This window comes from Ictidomys tridecemlineatus, chromosome 9 (genome assembly GCF_052094955.1).
Source record: "Ictidomys tridecemlineatus isolate mIctTri1 chromosome 9, mIctTri1.hap1, whole genome shotgun sequence".
Classification (NCBI taxonomy): domain Eukaryota; kingdom Metazoa; phylum Chordata; class Mammalia; order Rodentia; family Sciuridae; genus Ictidomys; species Ictidomys tridecemlineatus.
The window spans coordinates 2011729-2034119 of record NC_135485.1 but is presented as its reverse complement, the minus strand read 5'-3'; the positions used below and the strand labels follow the sequence as shown (position 1 = coordinate 2034119).

Here is a 22391-nt window from a genome sequence, read left to right as displayed (position 1 = left end):
TACCATGTAAGTGCAGCACATGGGCAGGACAGGAGCAGCCTGCATTTTGTAATTGTCAAGTTCACATTAAACAATGAGAATAAATAAGTGAGAGAGCAACTCAGGAGCCCTGCCTGAGATCAATATCTAGTCTCAGACACCCACCACACTGGCCACAAGGGTGGGCTCTAGACTATCAGCTCAGGGAGTTGGACAGTCCTTCAAGTCCAGAAGATATCTGAACCAAGCACCACTGGGCACGAGTCCATGTGCGGAAAACCATCCTGTGGGAGTGTGTGTGTGAGTATGAGTGTGTGAGCATGGGAGTGTGTACATGTGTGAGTGCATGCATGTGTGTGTGCGTGCGAGTGCATGCATGTGTGCCAGTGTGCGTGAGTGTGAGAGAGAGAAAAGGACTAAACAATCTAAGTGGCCCTCCTAAGAGAGATGTTACAACAGTAGGTACTGTATTAATAATTTTAAATATCCAATAAAGGAAATTAAATGGAAACACACACACACACACACACACACACACACACACACGCGCGCGCGACTGCAAAAGTTTAAAAACCAACCCAAAGAAGCAGTTCAGAGAAAAAAGCCATCTCTATAAAAGAACAACAATACTAACAAGACACCTGCTGATGCCTGAACAATGTAAAAGGGCAGGAGCAGATGAGATGCCAAGCCAGGAGAGGAAGTCTGATCAGAGGCAGGGCCCATTTTTTCTGTGGCATAATGAGGTCATTTGCTGGGGGGCAGGTCTGGAGCTCTGAAGACAGCAGAAAGCCAATGGGGTCTGTGATGAGACTCTACCGAAGGATCTGGCTGCAGAGATGCAGGAGCAGCAAGTAGCACAAGACTGAAATGATGGACCATGAAAGAAAGATGGACAAAAGCAAGCAAATAAGGGCTGATGGTTAGAATGAAAAAGGAACCACCCACCAGGGTTAGACTCCTCATTCACTGACATAATTCAAATTAGAACAAGGCTGGTACAAGAAAGTAGATATCCGGTAATATTTGTTACAAGAATGTACTGAAGAAAAGAAATGGACTGATTATATTGGGAAAAAAAGCTTAAAACTGGAGCAGGTGAAGAGATAAGTGTGAAAAAGAGAAGACCTTGATCTGATTTGGAAGGAAATTTTAAGTATAAAAAGATTTTTAGGAACTGCCTATAATTTGGTAAATACTCATTTATTAGGTTACCAGGCAAGAAGAAATTTTGAAAAACAGCTATCCTCATAACTTCTGACTTGCCAACTCTCAAGATCATTCTTCTTTAGTCTAACGTCTGAAGAGAAAGGATTGTAAGGCTGCTTCCCTCTTCTGACTGCAGGGGCTGGTGCCAGACGTGGGCCATTCCACTCCTGCTCAGCGCCTGCCCCATGTGACACTCACCGTGATGTGATTGTAGATGAGCTGGGACCACCCAAAGAGATCTGCCAGCCTGTAAAACGCTGCCAGTTTACATCGCAGCAGTTTCTCCCCTTTGTCATAAGCAATGGAGTCCGATCCTCTGAGGTCATTCACAGGAGTCACCATACCAAGACCTGGAATGAAGAAAAACAAAACTCAAATATTAGTGTTTCCTATCAAATTTAAATCAAATAACGTAAGTTCTGAGATGTTTATCTTCCACATTCATTCATAAAGTCTCAAAAACTTCAAAGACAGAAAGACCATGCTCTTCAATATTAATTACTATAAGTAAGATAGAAGTACAGAGAGAAAAGGAAGCCAAATCTGTAGCATGCTTAAAAGGAAACTCAGAGCACTGCTGGGCATGTAGTGCACACCTGTGATTCCAGCAACTCAGGAGGCTGAGGCAGAAGACTAAAAGTTCAAGGCCAGCTTCATCAATTTAGTGAGGCCCTGCCTCAAAATAAAAATAAAAAGGGCTGAGGCTATGGCTCAGTAGTTTAGTGCTCCTGGTTCAATCCCCATACCAAAAAAATAAAAACTAGGAAAAAAAAAATTAAGGTTTTTTTTTTTTTTTAAATTGGTTGTTCAAAACATTACAAAGCTCATGACATATCATCTTCCATACATTTGATTCAAGTGGGTTATGAACTCCCATTTTTCACCCCTGCCAGGGACCAAAAGAGAGTTCTCCTTCAAAGAATAGCCTGACAGTTACAAGAAACAGCCCCCTGGGAGACATCTCGCCTGGGAGACACCCTGCAGCCATCCATCTCCTTGAGACATTCTGCGGCCATCTGTCTTCCTGAAACATCCTGCGCTATCTCACCTTGTGAAGACTTCTAGCAACTGCCGATAAGAGAGCTCCCCCCATCCCCACCCATAAATACCCCTGTGTGAACAATAAAAGTTTGCAGCTTGATCAGAACTTTTGTCTTGCTGTCACCCTTCGTGTCTCTTGTCCCTTCATTCCTCCCCATCTAGGTTCGCTGCCCACGTTGATGTGTCCTGCCGGTCAGGACAACCCCAAATACAAGTTGCAGAATCACATTGGTTACACATCCACATTTTTACATAAGATCATATTAATGACTGTTGTAAAATTGAGGTTTTTGATTAGATTAGAAGCTGGTTTTTAAAGAAGATATAGAAAAGAATTAAAAATTAAAAACACATATCCTAAAAGTCCTATTAAGCTGAATTTATAGTTACAACCATTTCCACAAAGAGAACTCTAGGCCAGGCCAGGGCACGGTAGCACACATCTGTAATCCCAGCAGCTTGGGAGGCAGGAGGATCAGTAGTTCAAAGCCAGCCTCTGTAACACAGGGAGGCCCTAAACAACTCAGCAAGTCTCTATCTCTAAATAAAACATTAAAAAGGGCTGGGGATGTGGCTCACTGGTTAAGCGCCCCTAGGTTCAGTCCCTGGTACCAAAAAAAAAAAAAAAAAAAAACTGTAGGCCTAGATGACACTATGAATTCTGTCAACCATTTAGGGAGAAATAATACCAAGTCTATACAAATTCTTCCAGAACACTTGCCACCTCGATCCATGAGGCAGCATTACCTTACTACCCAAATCACACATAGAAATCACAAGAAAAATAGATGAATACTTTTCATAAACTTTCCTACACCAAAAAGTACTTAATATAACCTTAGCAAATAATCCAGCAGTAGATAAATGACCGGGAGCTGGGGCTATAGCTTAGTGGTAGCCTGCCTTGCATGCATGGGGCACTGGGTTTGATCTTCAGCACCACATAAATAAATAATAAAAGGTTTTGTGTCCATCTACAACTAAAAAAATTATCAAAAAAAAAAAAAAAAGTCATAACCAGTAGGGCTCATCTCAGAAATGCAAGGATGGCTCAGCATTCAAATAGTAGTCAGTGCACTCCCTACACCACACTGAAGAAGTCAGCCACGGGACATCTCACCAGATTCAGAAACAGCATTCCACAGAATCCAACAACATTCAGGATAAAAGCTCTCAGCAAATAGAAACTGAAGGATACACCCTCAACTTCAAAAAGGTTATCTACGAAAATCCAACCTGACATACACCTGACCAGAGGCTGAACGTGCTGTGCATAAGATGAGGCACAATGCCAGGACTGAGCGCTCACCCTTGCACTGGACCCTGGACACTGTGCCAGGGTCCCCGCCACAGCAGTAGCACAAGAAGGAAAAAGGACTCGAGAGAGGAGGAGGTCTGTTTCCCTTCGTTTTTCTTTCCTTTCTCTTTTTTCCTTTTTTTTGCTTCATCTTTGATTAGAAAACAATATGCAACTAAAAATCTATTACTATCTAATTCATACCAAATATCATTGAAACCTGTTAAAAACATGAAAAGCTGCAAAAAAAAAAAAAAAAAGTACCCCCGCCTTAAAAAAAACAAACAAACAAAAAAAAACACCACACACATGAAAACCTTGCCACAGCCATCAGACTTCAGGACAGAAGCCTCAGCTAGCCAACCAAATGCAACTCTCAGTGCCCCACAGACATTAATGGAGTGACCGCCAGTCACCCGCTGAGAACACACAGAGCAGGCAGGCAACCTGTGACCTGAGAGTCAGCCAGGTCTGACTCTCCAGCTGGACTCAGTGGCAGCAACCCAGGACACCACACACAGGGGGCCAGACTGCCTGGTCAGGCACGTTGTGTGCATGAAGTCGGCAGCCACAGCGCACTCCCCTGAAGGCTGTTCTGCGCTCACCCTCACCAGGGCACTTCTCACTAGTTTGTAAGCAGCACTGAGAATTGGCAGGTCAGGTAAGAAATACTCATGTGTAAGAAATGCTGGCCTAGATGAAATGAATTCCGTCAAAACTGATGTGCTACACGTGAGCATGATCCCTGATTAGCCACTTTAATCCACCAAGGGCCTCGAAATCACATAAAGTCATGTGCCTTAGAAACAACTGAATGTTCTCAGTTTAATAGGAAAGGGGTCCTCTACATTCAAGACATTTTGGGTTCACAGCCTCATTTTCACCATAACTGACTAAAACACATTAATTTCCAAGTTACTCAACATGGGGCTGGGGACATAGCTCAGTTGGTAGACTGCTTGCCTCACATGTACAAGGCCCTGGGTTCAATCCCCCCAGTACCACCAAAAAGATAAGAACTACTCACTCATGTTTAAGGCAGCCATCCCTCCTTGTGGAGCTGCTGGGTAGACATTTGGTACATTGGTGGTCATGAAATCTGCAATCTGCTGCAATGCCAATAGGCCTGTGGGGTTCTTCCCCTTTTTAAATTGTTCTTGTATCATTGACTCCAGCTCTTCACAGAAAGCCTAACAAAACAAGTGAAATAACATTTCTGTGTGTTAAGGGGTAACATAAACCAATTTGTTTGTTTTCAGCCATTGCTGGAAAAGTTAAGAGAGATTCTCATACATTACTACTGGGAATATAAAAGGTACATTCTTTTCTACTAAGTTGTTTCATAAAATAAAAACTTAAAAATATAAACAGGTATTCCTAGGAATCTATTTCAAGAAAATAATCAGAATGTCCTCCAAGATTTGTTCATAAAAACATGCATTTCAGCATTACTTTCAAAACACAAGAACAGGGTCTGGGTGCTCAGAGGTAGAGCACTTGCCTGGCATGTCTAAAGCCTGGGTTCAATCCCCAATATAGAAAGGGGAAAAAAAGAGAGAAAGTTAGCCTCCATTTCTAACAACAGAGGACTGAGTAGATTCCCTGAGAACTTTATGTACACATTCAAAAGCTGTAAAAACTTAAGGGCAGATAATTGCTCTTGGTGCATTTTTGAGTCAAAATGGTCATAAAGCAATATAACCAGTTTCTGTAAGAGTAAAATATATATCTAAACAGAAAAGACTACAAGTAAATTCATAAAAAACATTAATTATAATTCTCTTACTAGTAATTTTCATATTCTATTTTGTGCTTTCCAGTATTTTCTCCAAAATGCTTCCAAAATTACTTTTTTAAAGTGGAAAAAGGAACCCTAATGTATACATCCTTTACCAAATATTAAATTACTCAAAAAGGTTCCATTGGATTGATGGTGCTTGTAATATAAAGTCACTATTGTAACAGCAGATATTTTATAGTTTCTGTAAACTTAATTAATACAATTTTTCATGTAGTCTATAAAGAAATACTCATCTTCTTATCAGAGAGTTGTAAGTGGTATCCACTATGAAAACGTGAGCACCCTGATGATGACCCACTCGTAATCGTAAGTACTCTAGGATGATCCCCCATTCAACTAACTTCTACTTCTTCATTGCTTGAACTGGGAATATCAGCGGAAAACTGCCAAGGACAGCCTGGGGATGTGGGCAACAAAAAATCCACTGCTAGTAATTCAGCAGTAGAAGTAGGTGTCACCCCAGAGCCCACTAAAGAGCTAGTCAACATGGGGCACACCTGTAATCCCAGCAACTCAGGAGTTAAGGCAGGAGGATGGCAAGTTTGAGGCCTTCACTAAAAAAAAAAAAAAAAAAATTGTTTTAAAGTCTGGATGAATGGGCTGGGGTTGTGGTTCAGGGGTAGAGAGCTTGCCTATCATGCAACTGGGTTCAATACTCAGCATCACATAAAAATAAAATAAAGAGGGGCTATGGTTGTGGCTCAGGGGTAGAGCACTTGTCTAGCACAAGTGCAGTGTGGTTCAATCCTTAGCACCACATATAAATAAAAAAATAAAATAAAGGTACTGTGTCCAATTGTGTCCAACTACAACTAAAAAATATTTTTTAAAAAAAGATATCGTGTCCATCTACAACTAAAAAATATATATATATATTTTTTTTAAATAAGGCCTAGGTGTAGTTCAATGGTAAAGCACTCCAGGGTTCAATCCCCAGTACTTAGAAAAAAGAAAAAGAGCCCTCAAGAACCCCTACCTACCACCACATCATGATACGTAATATCACAGATCATACTTTGTGGTGGTCAATAAGGGAGGGAAAACCAACCAAGAAATAAATCATCATAACATAATCAATGGACAGCTGCAGGGGTGCACACCAGCAACTCAGGAAACTGAGGCAGGAGGATCTCAAATTCAAGGCCAGCCTGGGCAATTCAGCAAGATCCTGGCTCAAAATAAATTCCAGAAAAGGCTGGGGGTGTAGCTCAGTGGTACAGCACCCCTGGGTTCAATCCACAGAACCAAGAAAAAATAAATGAGAGAGATACAGTTGGCCTCTAGCGGGTGAGCAATGCTGGCCACAGGGGGTGCGAGGAGCCTTGAAGAAACAGGACCTCTGTGCTCAGGGCCCTCAGGCTGAACACTCACCCAACCCATCTCAGTGGTTTCCAAATCCACTTACACCACTATGAACAGACTGAGGACAAACTTTAGATAAGAACTCCAAACCTTAGTGAAGAAAACAAAAGGGAAAAGGTACAGTGCAGAGGTCCTGTGCATCTACAGCACAAACGGCCAGGGGCTAGCTGGGCGGTGACCAGGAGTCCTGGAGGTCCCCCCTGCACCCAGCACCCAACCCCACAGCAGGCACAGCCGAGGCCCTCGCCCTGATCCTGCGGTCTCAACTCCCAATAGCTCAGTCTCCTTAATGCTGCCTCTCCGCCTCCAGATCCCCCCTCCTCCAGCCCACCTCAGCCCCCAATCCTCATGGCCACACCCCAGGCCTTGTCATTCCTGGTAACTATGCCCCTCTTGGATCCCGAGGCCATCCTGCGGATATGTCCACTCCTAGCAGCCAACTCATCTTTCTTCCATCCTATCATGACCCTCACCTTCCGTGTCCTAACCTCACCTAGCTTAGACCTAATAAAGTCATTTCTCCAATTTCTTAACATTTGACGTGGAAAAATCTCAACTCTCCTTCCCTCTCCTGGTGCTGGGCAAAGGGGCTGGGGCTGGCAGGAATGAAGACGGGCCACATAACTGCTCTGCGCTCTCTGACCCAAGTCTATGGCCTCTTGCTCGGTCCCCATTTGCAATAACCCAGGCCATTCTTGACTCTCCTGGCCCTTTACCCCACTCCTCTTCATGCCCTCTCTCTTCTGCAGTCTCCTGTGCCACTCCTTGTGCCCATTCTCAGCAGGTGATCCTACCTATTTTAGGAGAAACCTCACAAGCTCCTGTTTGGACCCACCAGCCATCAAGGCAGTGCCCCACTCGCCTCCCCCTTTTCACTGGGCTGAGACCCACCCTCCGCTTGCACTCTGGCTCCCATGCCATCTGGCCCATCAAAGGGCAGGACATCTGCAGTGATATGCCATGGCTTTTCCCTCTCCCCTGGACAGCTCCTTCATTGTGCAAAAGCACTGTCATTTCACCCACCTGACCAGGAAGACTTCTTCAGTCCCACATCCCCTCCAGCTACTGCCTTGCTTCTGTGCTCCCTTTTAGCAAAAGGCTTCAAAGAACTGTCCAGCTCTACAGTCCGAATTCTCTCCTCACACCCTCTGGAGTCCAGGGGCTCTGCCTTTCTCACCTGCGGCTCACCAAATTACCCAAGACCAACACCAGGTTCTGCAGGACTCCGCCCAGCCACCTCTCCAGCCTCTGCAGAGACTCCCTGCACTGGGCTTCTCCTGGTTTTCTTCCCACGCCACTGGCTGCTCCTTCTCAGATTCTTCTGCTAGTTCTTGCCCATCTCCCAGAGCACAGCCCTCAGTCCTCTCCTCTGCCAGCACTCCTCCCTTGATGAGATCCTCTGCCCACACAGTGTGCTGAGGGCTCCCACGCTGGCTTCTTTGCCTAGATCTCTCCCCGAACTTCAGGCTTAAAATCCCACTCCTACAAAAGCTCTCCACGTGGGAATGCTGAGATGGGGACGACTTCTCCCCAGTCTTAGAAATGCTCATTTCCGTGTTTCTAGCTGCTCAGGCCCAAAACCCCACCACGTCAGACAGTCTAAGAGCTTTACACATAACACCCACTTGACCCCTGTCACAATTCTAAAGGAGCCTACTTTACAGATGGAAAACTGAGGTATGGAAAAACTTGGAAACTTGGCCAAAGTTACAGGACTACCAAATGATGAAGCTAAGATATGCACTCAGACTCTAGGTGGTAAAAACCATCCAAATCTATCTTTCCTTCCTCCCACTGTAACAACAAATGGGGCGGAGAAAATTCTAACAGGTATACTCTGAAAACATCACTGTTTTATCCCTAGCGTTATCACAGCGTTTGGTGTGCACACAGTTCTTAATTCTCTGAGGAGTGGATGAGAATAAGAAAGTTCCCCTTTCTGCTGTCTGAAATAGTGTCATGCCAAGGATATGTGGAAGAACAAGCAATGGCAGAACCTCTCAGCCAGTGGTTAGTGAGAGCCAGTCCTGCAGGTGTTCCATTATAGACCGGAGTCAGAAACAGCTCATAGAAAGGAGGGCCTGTGGGCTGGGGATGTGGCTCACGCGGTATTGCGCTCCCCTGGCATGCGTGCGGCCCGGGTTCGATCCTCAGCACCACATACAAACAAAGATGTTGTGTCCGTCCACCGAAAACTAAAAAGTAAATATCAAAGTTCTCTCTCTCTCTTTAAAAAAAAAAAAAAAACAGCATGGAGCTGGGGATGTGGTTCCATGTTCCTGGGTTTAATCTCCAACACTACCAAAAAAAAAAAAAAAAGAAAAGAAAAGAGGGCCTACTCCCCCTGAGCGAGACTTCACAGGGATGCCAGAGGGAGATAGAGAGAGGCAAAAGAAGGGCATTCAGGGAAGAACATGTGCAAAGACATGTAGCAGCTAGCTAAACGTCACCTGGAACTGCTAGTGGTGAAGTTCCAGGGGAAAACAGAGAGACTATAGAGGTGAACAAGATACATTCTGGTTGACCCCATCGGGTTGCCAATTTAATGCAGTTAAATGTGATGTTGAAAATGATTTTCTAAATGGGCCAAGGACCTGAAGAGACACATCTCAGAAGGTGATGTACAATCAATCAACAAATACATGAAAAAATGTTCATCACCTCTAATAGTTAAAGAAATGCAAATCAAAACCACTCTAAGATTTCATCTCACCTCAGTTAGAATGGCAGCTATTATGAGGACAAACAACAATAAGTGTTGGCGAGGATGTGGGGTAAAAGGTATACTCATACACTGCTGGTGGGACTGCAAATTGATGCAGCCAATTTAGAAAGCAGTATGGAGATTTATTGGAAAATTGGAAATGGAACCACCATTTGACCCAGCTATCCCTCTCCTCGGTCTATACCCAAAGGACTTAAAAATAGCACATGGGACACAGCCACATCAGTGTTTATAGCAGCACAAGTCACAATTACTAAACTGTGAAACCAACCTAAATGCCCTTCAATAGATGAATGGATAAAAAAAATGTGGCATATATACACAATGGAATATTACTCAGCAATAAAAGAGAATAAAATCATGGCATTTGCAGGTAAATAGATGGAGTTAGAGAAGATAATGCTAAATGAAGTTAGCCAATCCCAAAAAACCAATGTGGAATGTTTTCTTTGATATAAGGAAACTGACTCATAGTGGGATAGGAGGATGAGAGGAATAGACGAACTCCAGATAGGGCAGAGGGGCTGGAGGGGAAGGGAGGGGGCACGGGGTTGTTAATGATGGTGGAATGTGATGATCCTTATTATCCAAAGTACAGGTATGAAGACACAAATTGATGTGAATGTACTGTGTATCAATCAGAGAGATGAAAAATTATGCTCCATATGTGTAATAAGAATTGTAATGCATTCCGCTGTCTTACATTAAAAATATATATGTGTGTGTGTGTGTGTGTGTGTGTGTGTGTGTGTGTGTGTGTGTGTATTTTCTGCTGGGCATGGTGGCACACACCCAGCAGCACAAGAAGCTGAGGCAGGAGGATCACAAGTTCAAAGCCAGCCTCAGCAAAAGCAAGGCGCTGAGCAACTCAGTGAGACTAAATACATCACAGGGCTAGGGATGTGGCTCAGTGGTCGAGGGTCCCTGAATTCAAGCCCTAGTACCTTAAAAAAAAAAAAAAAAAAAAAAACCTATTTTCTGAGCCAGGGACTATGGTGGTACACTTACAATCCCAGCCACTTGGGAGGCTGAGGCAGGAGGAGCACATGTTCAAGACCAGCCTCCGCATTAGTGAGGCCCTCTCTCAAAACAAAAAGAAAGGGCTAGAGATGTGGCTCAGTAGTTAAGCACCCCAGGTTCAATCCTTAATACCAAAAAATAAGTAAATTAAAAAGTAAGCCCTCTGGAGAAGCAGTTAAGACAGGAAGAAAGAGAAATAAAGGCCTCCTCTCCGTTCTGACACTGAAGATTCTTCATTGTGTCTGATAAAACACAGACTAAGCTGAACTCCTTCAACAACCATCTACCTCGATATGATGTACTACCTCCTGTGGTAGAAAACATGATGAGGCCACTCATACAACAGCATAAGAAGATCACATCTGCTCAGAGAAAGCACTCCTCTTACAGGGCTTTGCAGAATCATGGACACTCTCTTCTTCTGTTCCATCATATTGAAGTCCTGGCGAAGATCTGGTGCCATGTTCCTCTCCCGCAAGTATTCTGGATTGTTCTCATCCACTCTGTCGAAGTACCTCTCTTTGTGGGGAGCTGTGGTTGGGGGTGGTGAGGTCACCACTGCGGATCGAGTATCACCATTCATTGTACACTCTTTCTAGGGCCCTACAGAAACAAAATAAAAAGAATTATTGTTTTCAAATGTCCAACAGTGTTTCACCATGAGCACATCAGCCTGGTAAATACAACCTTCAGCATGGGGACACAATAACCAACAACAGGAGCCATGACCTATGGGTTTCTTTGTGGCTTCAGAGGCACAAGCTGATTGGTAGTCTCCCGTCCTCCATATTCAGTGGCCATGTTCTTTATCAGACAACAGGAGAACAATCTAACAAAGCTACTGTGTCCACTGACAAATCCAAAGAGAACTGAACACTAAACTTCTGACTACATGATTATTCACACTCTTGATTTATCCCACACAAAAAGGATCTGCTAATAGCAGCACAGTTCATTGCTGGAGAAATCTGATTTCTTTCTCCTCCCCCACCCCATCCCTGCCCAGTACTAGGGATGAAGCTGGGGCTTTCCACACGCTAACAAATGCTCTATGCTGAGCATAGAGCACCACCTTGAGAAATCTGACTTCTAATAGTTTTCAAAAAATGTATCAGTAGTATCCCTGCAAAGCATTCCCCAAACAGGTCAGAGGAAGAGAAGTTATTACCACATCTACATTCATGCAGATGGAAACAGTCCCCATTAACAATCACATTTTTGGTACCAAGAATAAATAACAGTAAATACAAGAAGTGTCAATATGCCCCAGTTTGTGAACAATATAAAAAGATGCCAAGAGGGCTCAAATTTAAGTCTGCTGACACAGCTACTTACTTTGCATTCTATTTAACACAACCCCTCACCTAAAATGATGTTCTTACATACTATATAATGTTCATCTTTAATCCCTAAGAAATGCCTTTAATCATTTAATAGTTCCTTTTCTGTTCCTATAAAATACTGAAAGACTGCTTCAAAAATATACATACAGCATACAGAGCATTTCCTACATCCAGTTCACTGTACACTGGGCACAAAAATTGGACACGACCACGCTCCAGAAACAGTTCAGACACAATTTAGCAAGGAGACAGACTCACTGTAAAAGGCAGGGGCACTGTTTGAGATGTTAAAACAAAAACTCTGAAACCAGGGGATGTTTGAAATTAAAGAGTTCACCAAGCTGTCACAGAAGCCAGCCAGAAAAGGACCAGCCTGGGACTAGTGTCTGCAGCTACCAGCCACGGGGCCAGAAGAGTCAGAAACACGGGCCTTTTCTTAAGGAAAATTGGAGAAGGAAGCACAAATCACTGACACTGAACTTACACTAGCTGCGTAGGAGAGGCAAAGTGGGGACCTTTGGGGAAGGACAGACAACCCAGGAGCAGCACCTGTGAGCAGGACACAAAGGTCTCAGCACACATCAGGAAGGGGTGCAGTTTTTGTTGGCCTGGCCCACAGCTACCCTGACGAACTTCCCTAGGTTTCCTCCCTCCAACTTCAGGCCCTTGTGACCACAGACAACAGCCAAGACCACAGGGAAACTGGCCATCTCAACTGTGGAACTAGCACCTACCACAGTCCCCAGCATGTGCGAGGCTGTGAACAAAATTAAAAAAAAAAATGTTTTCTTTCAATAAATAAGGGATAAGAAGTAAAAGATACAAGACAAATGTCTGCGAGGCCACTGGCAGGGATTTCTAATGGTGGGTGACTGAGCATCAGCTCCTCAGGCCACAGAGATGAGAAGGTAGAGAGTTAAGGACTAATCAGATTAGCAACTAAAAAGTAGCTGGTGCCCGCCTGACCACAGATCCAAACCCAGCAGCAAACACTATATAATGTGCAGAAGACAAGAAGCTAGATCCTGGGCGCTGGCCAAGGCAGGCTTTCTACTGGACACCACATGCACAGGTAAAAGCCGGGGACAGGGAGAAGCTGTAGCCCTCCTCACAAGGAAACACTGTGCTGGACAAGACACCATGGAGCACAGGAGGCAACCACGGGCAGAGGAGGCGTTTTCAAGTCCTGCCTGAGAAGGCACATCCAGGAATGTCAAGGACTGCCACAACTTGATATTTGAAGTAATTTTATTTTAAAGAGTTTTTTAAACATATTTGTAGTTGCATATGAACACAATGCCTTTATTTTATTCACTTATTTATTTATATGTGGGGCTGAGGTTTGAACCCAGGGCCTCACACATGCTAGGCAAGCGCTCTATCACTGAGCCAAAATCCCAGCCCTGAAACAATATATTTTTTTAAGACCCTGAAAACCATCAAGGGGTCACAATGAATGCCACATGGAGCAGAATTGCACAGCTAAGCTTTGCCTAAATTCATGATTTGCAAAATAACGACATATGAAAAAGTAATCATTTTAAGCTACTCAATCCTGGGATGGCTTTCTGGGCTGGAATAAACAGCTAAAAAAACATAAATATCAATTAAAGGAGAGGAGGAGGAGGCCAGCAGCCAGGCTGCATGCTGGACACTGCTTGAACTGTATATGATCTGTTCTCAATGCCCCTGAGTTGATACACCATTATTCTGCTCACTTTAAAGATGAGGAAACTTATTTAGCTAGAAAGTAACGGGTGGGATTTGCTTCTTGATTCCCAGAGTTCCCAGAGTCCTGAAAGAAAAGATTCTTTGTGAAGCCAACATGTTCAAGATAAGACAGGCTGCTTTCCTTTTGCTGGAAACTGCCAAAACCGTGAATGGCGTGAGAAGATCTACATACCAGGCCTGCCTGCACTCTACTCCTTAAATAAGATTAGAATTAAAATGTACATATTCTGAGCTCAGTAGTCAAGACTAAGCATGATCCTACTTTTCAAGTACAAACCTATACCTGGCCTTTCTCAATTCTGGCTTTGGGTTTTGTTAATGTGATTTTAAGAATAATGTTAAAAGGGACTAATTAAAAATAATTTTAGGGCCAGGGTTGTGGCTCAGAGGTAGAGTGCTTGCCTAGCATGCAAGAGGCACTGGGTTCGATCCCTGGCACCACATAAAAATAAAAACAAATAAAATAAAAGTGTTGTATCTATCTACAACTGAAAATCACAATAATAATTTTAAAAGAACAAATCTTTTTTTTTTTTTTTTTTTTTTTGGTACTAGGGATTGAACTCAGGGGCACTCAACCACTAAGCCACAACCCCAGCCCTATTTTGTATTTTATTTAGAGATAGGGTCTCACTGAGTTGCTTAGTGCCTGGCTGTTGCTGAAGCTGGCTTTGAACTCGAAATCCTCCTGCCTCAGCCTCCCATGCCGTTGGAATTACAGACGAGTGCCACAGCACCCAGCAAAAGATCTTTTTTTTTTTTTTTTGGTGGTGATGCTGAGGTTAAACCAGGGCCTTGTGCATGCTAGGCAACTACTCTATCAACTGAGTTGTATCCACAGCCCTGAAAGGACTAATCTTAATGTCTAACAATAAATGGTTACAAAATAAATATTAACTATTAAAATCTGCTCAAAACCACATTTCCCAAGCAGCTTCTCCTGCTGCTGAACAGAGACATGCTTGTCACTAGAACTCAGCCTTGCAGGAAAGGAGGCAGAATCTTTCATTAAGGTATGGTCTTTCTTCTCCACAGATGCTTCATGAGGGGCACAAAGGGAGGAATTGGGCAGGTGAATTGGGGAGGTGGACGAATTGTAGAATTAGTTCCACTGGAAGGAGGGCTGAGGATGTGGCTCAAGCGGTAACGTGCTCACTTGGCATGCACGGGGCACTGGTTTCGATCCTTAGCACCACATAAAATAAAATAAAGATGTTGTATCCACCGAAAATTGAAAAATAAATATTTAAAAATTCTCTCTTAAAAAAAAAAAAAGAATGACTGGAAGGACCAAGCATGGAGTTTAGGATCAATCAATGACACACTAAAAGCACAAGTTTTAAAGAAACCCAGCTAACTTAAAACATTGGGGGTGGGGCTAACAGCAAAAATAAAATAAAGCGACTGAGTAATCTGTGCTAATATTTATTTCCAATCACTGTGCCTCTAAAGGAAGGCTGTTTAGTACTTGGTACTAAAGTGTTCATTCCTTAACATTAAAATGAATAATAAAGAAAAGCTCATTCAAGCGACTGGGGGCAATGGACTCTAACCCATGAGCATGCCTGTCATTTCAGAAAGCGCAAGGGATCAGAAAACATTACTATCGGGTCTCAATGTGTACTTGTGCATCATAAAAGCCACAGTATTATTTATAGAAAAAATGGGAAATGTAATTTCTAAAATAACTTTAGGAAACAATGCTATGCCGTTCCAATGGTAATTCAAAAGTCAGAAAAATTTAAAAGCCCAGTGAATCAGTTTACTGAGAATGTACATAAATCTACTATTTTGACCCTTAAAATGTGTTCTGCCCCCCCCCATGAATCTATACTGTTAACTTTAAGTTTCACTTGTAATAATAATACTCCTCAATTTAAGCACTGAATATCCATGCCATTTTTCCTTTACAGGTACATGCAGATGTATGGTCTTCAGCAGAAAAAAAAAAAAATAGGAAATATGCTACATTGATTTTCTTTCCACAGCCTTTATTAAACACCAGTGTGGGTCTTAGTTTCCCATTATGTAAAATAAGAAAACTGGATTAAAATTTTCCAGGGTCCTGGAGCATTCCAAAACACTGTGACTTTATGACATTCATATATTTATAATATTTTCATTATTTATGCAAGTGTATCCCACTCTAAATTACTTTTCCTGACAACTTAGAGAAAAACAAATCTTTTACCCATTTTATCCCATTGTCACAGATGTGGATGGAATACCTATAAGAACTTATATGAATATAGTATACAATATATAATTATGCAATATACACTTATAGATGAATGATTAAACAATGATTATAATATTAACATAATAATTTACAAGCTCTAGATTATGAATTTCAAGCTATTTTAATGCACCTGTGTCACTTCCATTGAAATATTCACAAAATTGAAAACCTGGGGCTTAATGGGCTAAATGTGGTGGCTGGGGGATATGTTCAATGCAAAATTATGAAACTACAGAAATTCTTTAGCATGATATCTATATACAACTAAAACCATGGGCTGGATGTATGCAGCTCAGTAGTAGAGTGCCTGCCTAGTGTGCATGCATAAGGCCCTGGATCTGATCTCCAATACTACAAAAAAAAAAAGGTTAGAGCATTTAACAGCAAAACTATAAAATTTCCTATTCTGCTATATAATGTTATATTATAATGGCAAATATACACAGACAAGATGATATAATGGCAAATAGTATTGAAGCAGTAGAATAAAGTATGGGTTAATGTTTCTCTATCTCAATAATCTAGAAGTTGCTACAATTTTACTTGCAAAATAAATCCTAACAATTTCACTATGGGCAATATATTGACACCTAAATTAATGAAAGTCCTGAGAACAACCCTTTACAACACACACACACACACAAAAGAAAACAAGTCTGGATGGATTGTAACAGAAAAGGTTGGCCTGCCCATGTGACAATCATGCATCCACTTTGTCCCACCCCCTGCAAACACACAGCTAAAATCCAGAGCATTCTCTCTCTCTCAAGACCAACAACACCCTCCTAATGGTTCCTCTATCCATCCCCCACAGCAATCCATTCTCCACCACTAGGCCAGAGTTTTAAAATATAAAACCAGATCATATCACTCACACCCCTGCTAAAAACCTGCAGCTAATACCTGGATTCTAATTCAACAAATTGTAAAATATAAATCCAAAAATGACATTTGAGACAACTGGACAAAACTGAATATTAATGCCAGAAAGGAACTGCTGTTAAAATTTTTAATTGTGATATTCCCACGGTTAAACAGAGAAATATTTATGGATGAAATAAAATGATGCCTGAAATCTACTTAAAACATGGGGGAGCAGGTAGGGGTACACACAAGAAGACGACTGGCCATGGGCTGGTGATACTGCAGCAGGGTGAGGCCCAGGGTCCCTGCTCTTCTGGTTAGGAGGCCGGCAATGCTCCATGATGACCTGAACAACAGGCTCCAGATGCCAGCCCCTGTACGCTCCCTCAGCATTGTTCCACTGGCATCAGGATGGGAGACAATTTCATCATTAACATTCCTTTCTAACATCCCAGAGGACACCACTCGAAGATGCTAGGTGAATCTGGAAACACTAAGGGCGCCCTCCTGTACTTTTTTGTAACAAAGGTATTCGGGGCCAGAATGATCCATCCTCACTAATGTATGATCTACCTTCAGACCAAAACCCAGACAGACACATTTTCTCTAAAACATCTAGGGAACTGATCCGAGAGCCTTTGGTCAAACTGTTATTTCTCAGCACCTTCCACGTTGACAGATATTTTTACTAATGGGCAACTATTTCAAGTGTTTGCATGATTTACTTTTGAATTCCTAAAGCCAGGATTTGAAACCAAACCAAAGATTAAAACAAGCAAGAAGGTGGCCATTAAATAAGTTCTCTGGGTTAAAATGCCTGCTGGAAAACTCTTGCCAGAATTTCTACACATTCTTGAAGTATTTCCCAGAGAGACATCTACCTATCATTTGTCAGCAGGAAGGGAGGTAGAAAGAGCAAAATAGGGCATGTTATGGGCTAAATGGTGTTCCCTCAAAATTTCTATGTTAAAATCCTCAATCACAGGGCTGGGGATGTGGCTCAAGTGGTAGCACACGCTCACCTGGCATGTGTGCGGCCCAGGTTCGATCCTCAGCACCACATACAAACAAAGATGTTGTGTCTGCTGAAAACTAAAAAATAAATATTAAAAAAAATCCTCAATCACAGTACTCCAGCATGTGACCTTACAGGGAAAGAGGGTCCTTTCAGGTGTAATCAGGTCAGATGAGGTCATATTCGAGTAGGGTGGGCCCTGGTCCCCCAAGACTGTGTCCTCGTAGAAGGGGAGCTTGCCCAGACTCACAGGCAGAGAGAAGGCCCTGTGAAGATGAAGGCAGAGGTGTGTGGTGGTTCTACAAGCCAAGGAGCCCCAGGGATTCCAGGACAACAGGAGCTGCTGAGCCCGGGACAGAAGGGCCCTTGCAGCCTTCAGAGGAACAAGCCCTGGACAGATTGATGGGGACTTGCAGCCGCCAGGACAGGGAGGCGCCATCTTTTAAGGCCCAGGTTTGTATTACTTTGTTATAGCATACCTAGGAAACCTTTACAGAAGAGATGCTTCCCAGGCGTCCTGGGGAGGGAGCACCACCTAGTGAAGGACACCTCCTGAGCCCTGAAGAGGCGCAACAGTGAGGACGCTGATGGCCAACTTCCCTCAGATTTTATACTGCCTAGTTCCCAGCAGATGCCCAATAAACTAGTTTGCTTTTTTTTTTTTTTTTTTTTTTTGGTATCAGGGATTAAACCCAGGGATGTTTTACCATTGAGCTACAATCCACAGCCCTCTTTATTTTTAATTTTGAAACAGGGTCTCACTAAGTCACTTTGAGCCTTGCTAAATGGTTGAGGCTGACCTCAAACTTTCGATCTTCCTGTCTTAGCCTCCAGAAGCACTGGGATTACAAGCATGCACCATCCGCACCCTTCTCTTGAGTAAATTTTAAATGAAGTAATTAAAGTATTCTCTCCCTTCAAACCTGTCAGATCCCAATCATACTCAAAGGCCAACTCAAATATTTCCTGCTCTGTGCAGCCTGCCCCAATCCTGGCTCCTGGCCTCCCACATGCCAGGACACCTAGTTCCTACCTCCTTTAAAGCCATTTCTAAACAGGACAAAACTCTTTGGGTAAATGCTCCTTCCACCACCAGTCCATAGGCCATCAGAGCAGAGACAATCCATTTCTACCTTGTTTTGTAAATGAGCCCCCATCACCACCAGCATCTCACACAGCAGGGGCTCAACTGAGATTGTGCTTCAAGTAAGTCATCTGCTACAGGGGACAACTCACTTCTCTGAGAGGAAGGGCTCTGAGAAGGCTGGCATCTAGGATGAAACTGGATCTTTGGGACACTCTCAAAGTCAAAGACAGAGTCTGCTGGGAAGAGTGACCAGACTGAAAGATTGGGGGAGCCAACAGTGAGGTCACACCCAGGCCCAGGGCAGCAAAGTCAGCACACCCAGTAAACACCATGGGTGAGAAAGCAGAAGAGGCACAGGAGCCCCCAAATTCAGGACAATTCAGAAACCTGCAAACCTAGAAAGACCACAGCACTAAAAAGGGGGCCCTAACATCCACTGGCAAGAGGGAACCCACCTGAACTCTCCCCAGTGGAACAGCCAACTGAAGGGCAGAACCCTCCCTGCTTACATGGCCTGCTAGGAATGCACTTCCACTTCCCTGAAAAGACAGACACAACCTCACGACCTCACGCTGGCTGAAGCTGCTTCTTCTCCACTCAAGCAAACTGAAAGTGTCCTGATCCAGACCTCAGGGCTTAGGAAAAGCCTTTAATTACTTTGAGCGGATCATTTCTATTCCTGTGTCTCCGGATGTTCTCCTCAGATGAAAACTCAGAAGATTCTTTAACAATAATCACAGCTTAAAATGATCACTGCTTACCATGTGCCAAGTACTGATTTGAATAAACTCATTTTTATATGTGTCAATTCATTTTTCCTGCATATAAGGACACTGAGGCCCAATGAAGGTAAAGCAGGCAGGAATGGGCAGCCAGGCTGCACAGGTCCTTCCTCATGAAACTGTACTCTGCCATTGCAGGCTTCAAGTCTCAGCACAGTTCAAATGAGAAAAAAACCCAAAAATAAAGATGTAAAAATTAGACAAAGCACCGTGTCTCTGCTGTGTCCCACACATATCTCCAGTTAATCAGGAACTGACTACCTAGGTGGGTCCTCTTGCTCCTCTCGCTGCAATGGAATCTTTAGCTAACAGCATCCCAGCCTAAACCTTCCACCTTTTTTTTGTTGAATATAGATGTCACTGCTTTTAACTAGAGCTTCTATCAATCCTACAATGGATAACTAGAGGAGAATTCCAGTTAGTTACTTCAGGTCAAATAGGCAATAATCAGAGAAGCAGTGATTTAAGAATGGTGTAGAGCTGGCCCTCTACCTTCTTACGGCTGACAGTGGGACCTCAAGCCCACACACAGGTCAGGACCAGGCCAGGAGTCAGGCGGCAGTCCATTCCCAGTACTGTGAAGCTTCAACATGCATGAAGCATCCTCACCTCCACCTAGTGAACAAGTGAGATGACGCAGCTGAGAACACGCTGAAGAAATGGTAGAACAGGATAGAGCCGAAATCTTCATCCTTATGATCCCCAACCTCCAGACTTAATGTTTCCCAAACTCAGCTACAGAGAATGCAAGTCACAAAAGCAAGGCTGGGCCAAACACAGTGGTGTGCATCTGTAACTCCAGTAATTTGGGAGGCTGAGACAGGAGTATTAACAATTCAAGGCCCTGTCTCAAAATAACAAAGGGCTGCGATGCACCTCAGTGGTAGGAGCTCCTGGGTTCAACCCACAATACAAAGGAGAGAGGAAAGAAATGCAGGGGACCCAGAAGCACAGCTAGCATGTGTATTTCATAGGGACACTGCCAAAGCCCACTGCAGCCATTTCACATACCGCAGGCACATCCACAAAAAAGCTACTCGATTCAATGACCCTGCGAGGAATCTCATCTGCTGATGGAAGAACTGACTCAGTTTGCGTGCCACAGGCCTCAGTAAAGAAATGGCCCACTCTGAACCCAACCCAAAAAACCACTCACTCCAAATGCCACGAACTGCCGCACAGGAGTCAAAGGGGTTGGTGCAGAAAGAACAAGAAGGCCTCTCTCTTCCTCCCAGTTCAGCACTGTTTCCCCTCATTTAGCATACAAAAGGGCTCAGAAAATACCTGCAAAACGAATCAATGCTAAAGAAATACAGAAATTATTCTGTGTTACTAACAAAATTTACTTTCATTCCAAATCATTCTATTCAAAGTGACATCCATTACTTTCACATGGCCCATGAGCAATATCAATCTATACACTTTTTAAAAAAAAAATCTAATATTCATTTTATAGTTGGACACAATACCTTTATGTCACTCATTTATTTTGTACGTGGTACTGAGGACTGAACCCAGGGTCCCACGCATGCCAGACGAGCACTCTACTACTGAGCCACAACCCCAGCCCTTTTTTTCTTTCTTTTTAACAGGGTTGAGAATTGAACTTGGGGCCTCACACATGCTAGGCAAGCACTCTACCCAAAGCTACATCCCCAGCCCAATCCACATATTCTTAAGTGCTTTCAAGAAGAAATTCCACAAAGCAAACAATCGAGATTTCAGGAGAGGAATCTGGGAGACATAATGATATATACTTGACAATGACTGACACCACACAAGAGGCCTGCATTGGAATTACTGGATGAGTCACCTGTTCTGAGATGCGGCCGTCATGGCAAAGAAAGCAGCACACAGCTTCATCCTGCAGCAATGTCAGGTGCTCTCCCTATTTGCGCTACTTTATGGTACTGTGACTGTCCTTCTGTCACTACGGTTTTTCTTATTTTTACTCAAGTTTTCAAAGTTTACTGTTTACTCAAAGAAAACTTTTCCTGGTTTGTTTCCCCTTGCAGCACTAAGAATCAACCAAGGGCCTTGCATATGCTAAGCCAGCCCTCCACCATTGAGCCACACCCAGCCCGAAAATTTATCCTGAATTTCATTCCATGAGGGCAGTATGCTAAGACTAAGTGATGGTTTGGTTTGAATTTTTATTGGGGTGGGGGGTAGGGAGGGTAAGTTTGACAGGGCTGTAGGTAAAAGGAAGATTAAAATACTGACCACAAAAAACAGACAGGCAAGTTCTTTCAGAATCTAATGGTCAGCAACTGAATATTGTCAAGTGACTGGTTCACTGAGAAGACAAATGATAAAAGGAAGCTTTGAACCAAGAGTGGCTAGGGGATGAGAACTACACAACTGCTGAGCACTAAGGAATGTATCCATGTTATGTATACACAAAGGCTGGAGCACAGCTGCTCAGCAATCTCTGGGACTTCTGAGGACAGTGCCAGGTTTCCTTCTTAAGCTACAAAGGAAGCAAAAGCCAGCTAGGCGCAGCAACTTAGTGAAGTCCTAAGCACGCCCCCAACCCACTTTTCTTTTTTTCTTTTGTTTTTATTTCATCTAGCTTTGAATACGTTGACACCATTCCACCTTAATATATTTATGCCAGGCACAGCAGCACATGCCTAATCCCAGTGGCTTGGAGGTTGAGGCAGGAGAATCTCGAGTTCAAAGCCAGGTTCAGCAACTTAGCAAGGTCTAAGCAACTCAGGGAGACCCTGTCTCTAAATAAAATACAAAAAAGGGCTGGGGATGTGGCTCAGAGGTTGAGTGCCCCTGAGTTCAATCCCCCCCACCCCACCCCACCCCAAAAAAATCCAAGTGATATTTTAAAGGGTAAAATTTAGTCACAAAAGGAAAATAAAGTTACCAAAAGCAAATTCAGACA

At 43.2% G+C, this 22391-nt stretch overlaps 1 protein-coding gene across 14 annotated transcripts in view; it reads right to left on the bottom strand.

The window, feature by feature from the left end:
- Nucleotides 1–22391, bottom strand: part of Add1 (adducin 1) — a 71296-nt gene that overhangs the window by 27759 nt on the left and 21146 nt on the right. For 10 of the 14 annotated variants that reach the window (XM_021722160.3, XM_021722159.3, XM_005319006.5 and 7 more), the window contains 3 exons: nt 10823–11037; nt 4554–4716; nt 1387–1538 (listed from right to left, as the gene is read on the bottom strand). In XM_021722160.3, coding sequence (XP_021577835.2) covers nt 1387–1538; nt 4554–4716; nt 10823–11017 — 510 coding nt within the window. In that variant the 5' untranslated portion in view covers nt 11018–11037. Of the gene's footprint in view, nt 1–1386; nt 1539–4553; nt 4717–10822; nt 11038–17633; nt 17656–19168; nt 19190–19222; nt 19244–22391 lie in introns of those variants that run through there. The other 4 variants (XM_078020894.1, XM_078020893.1, XM_078020892.1 and 1 more) reach the window with 4 other exon arrangements.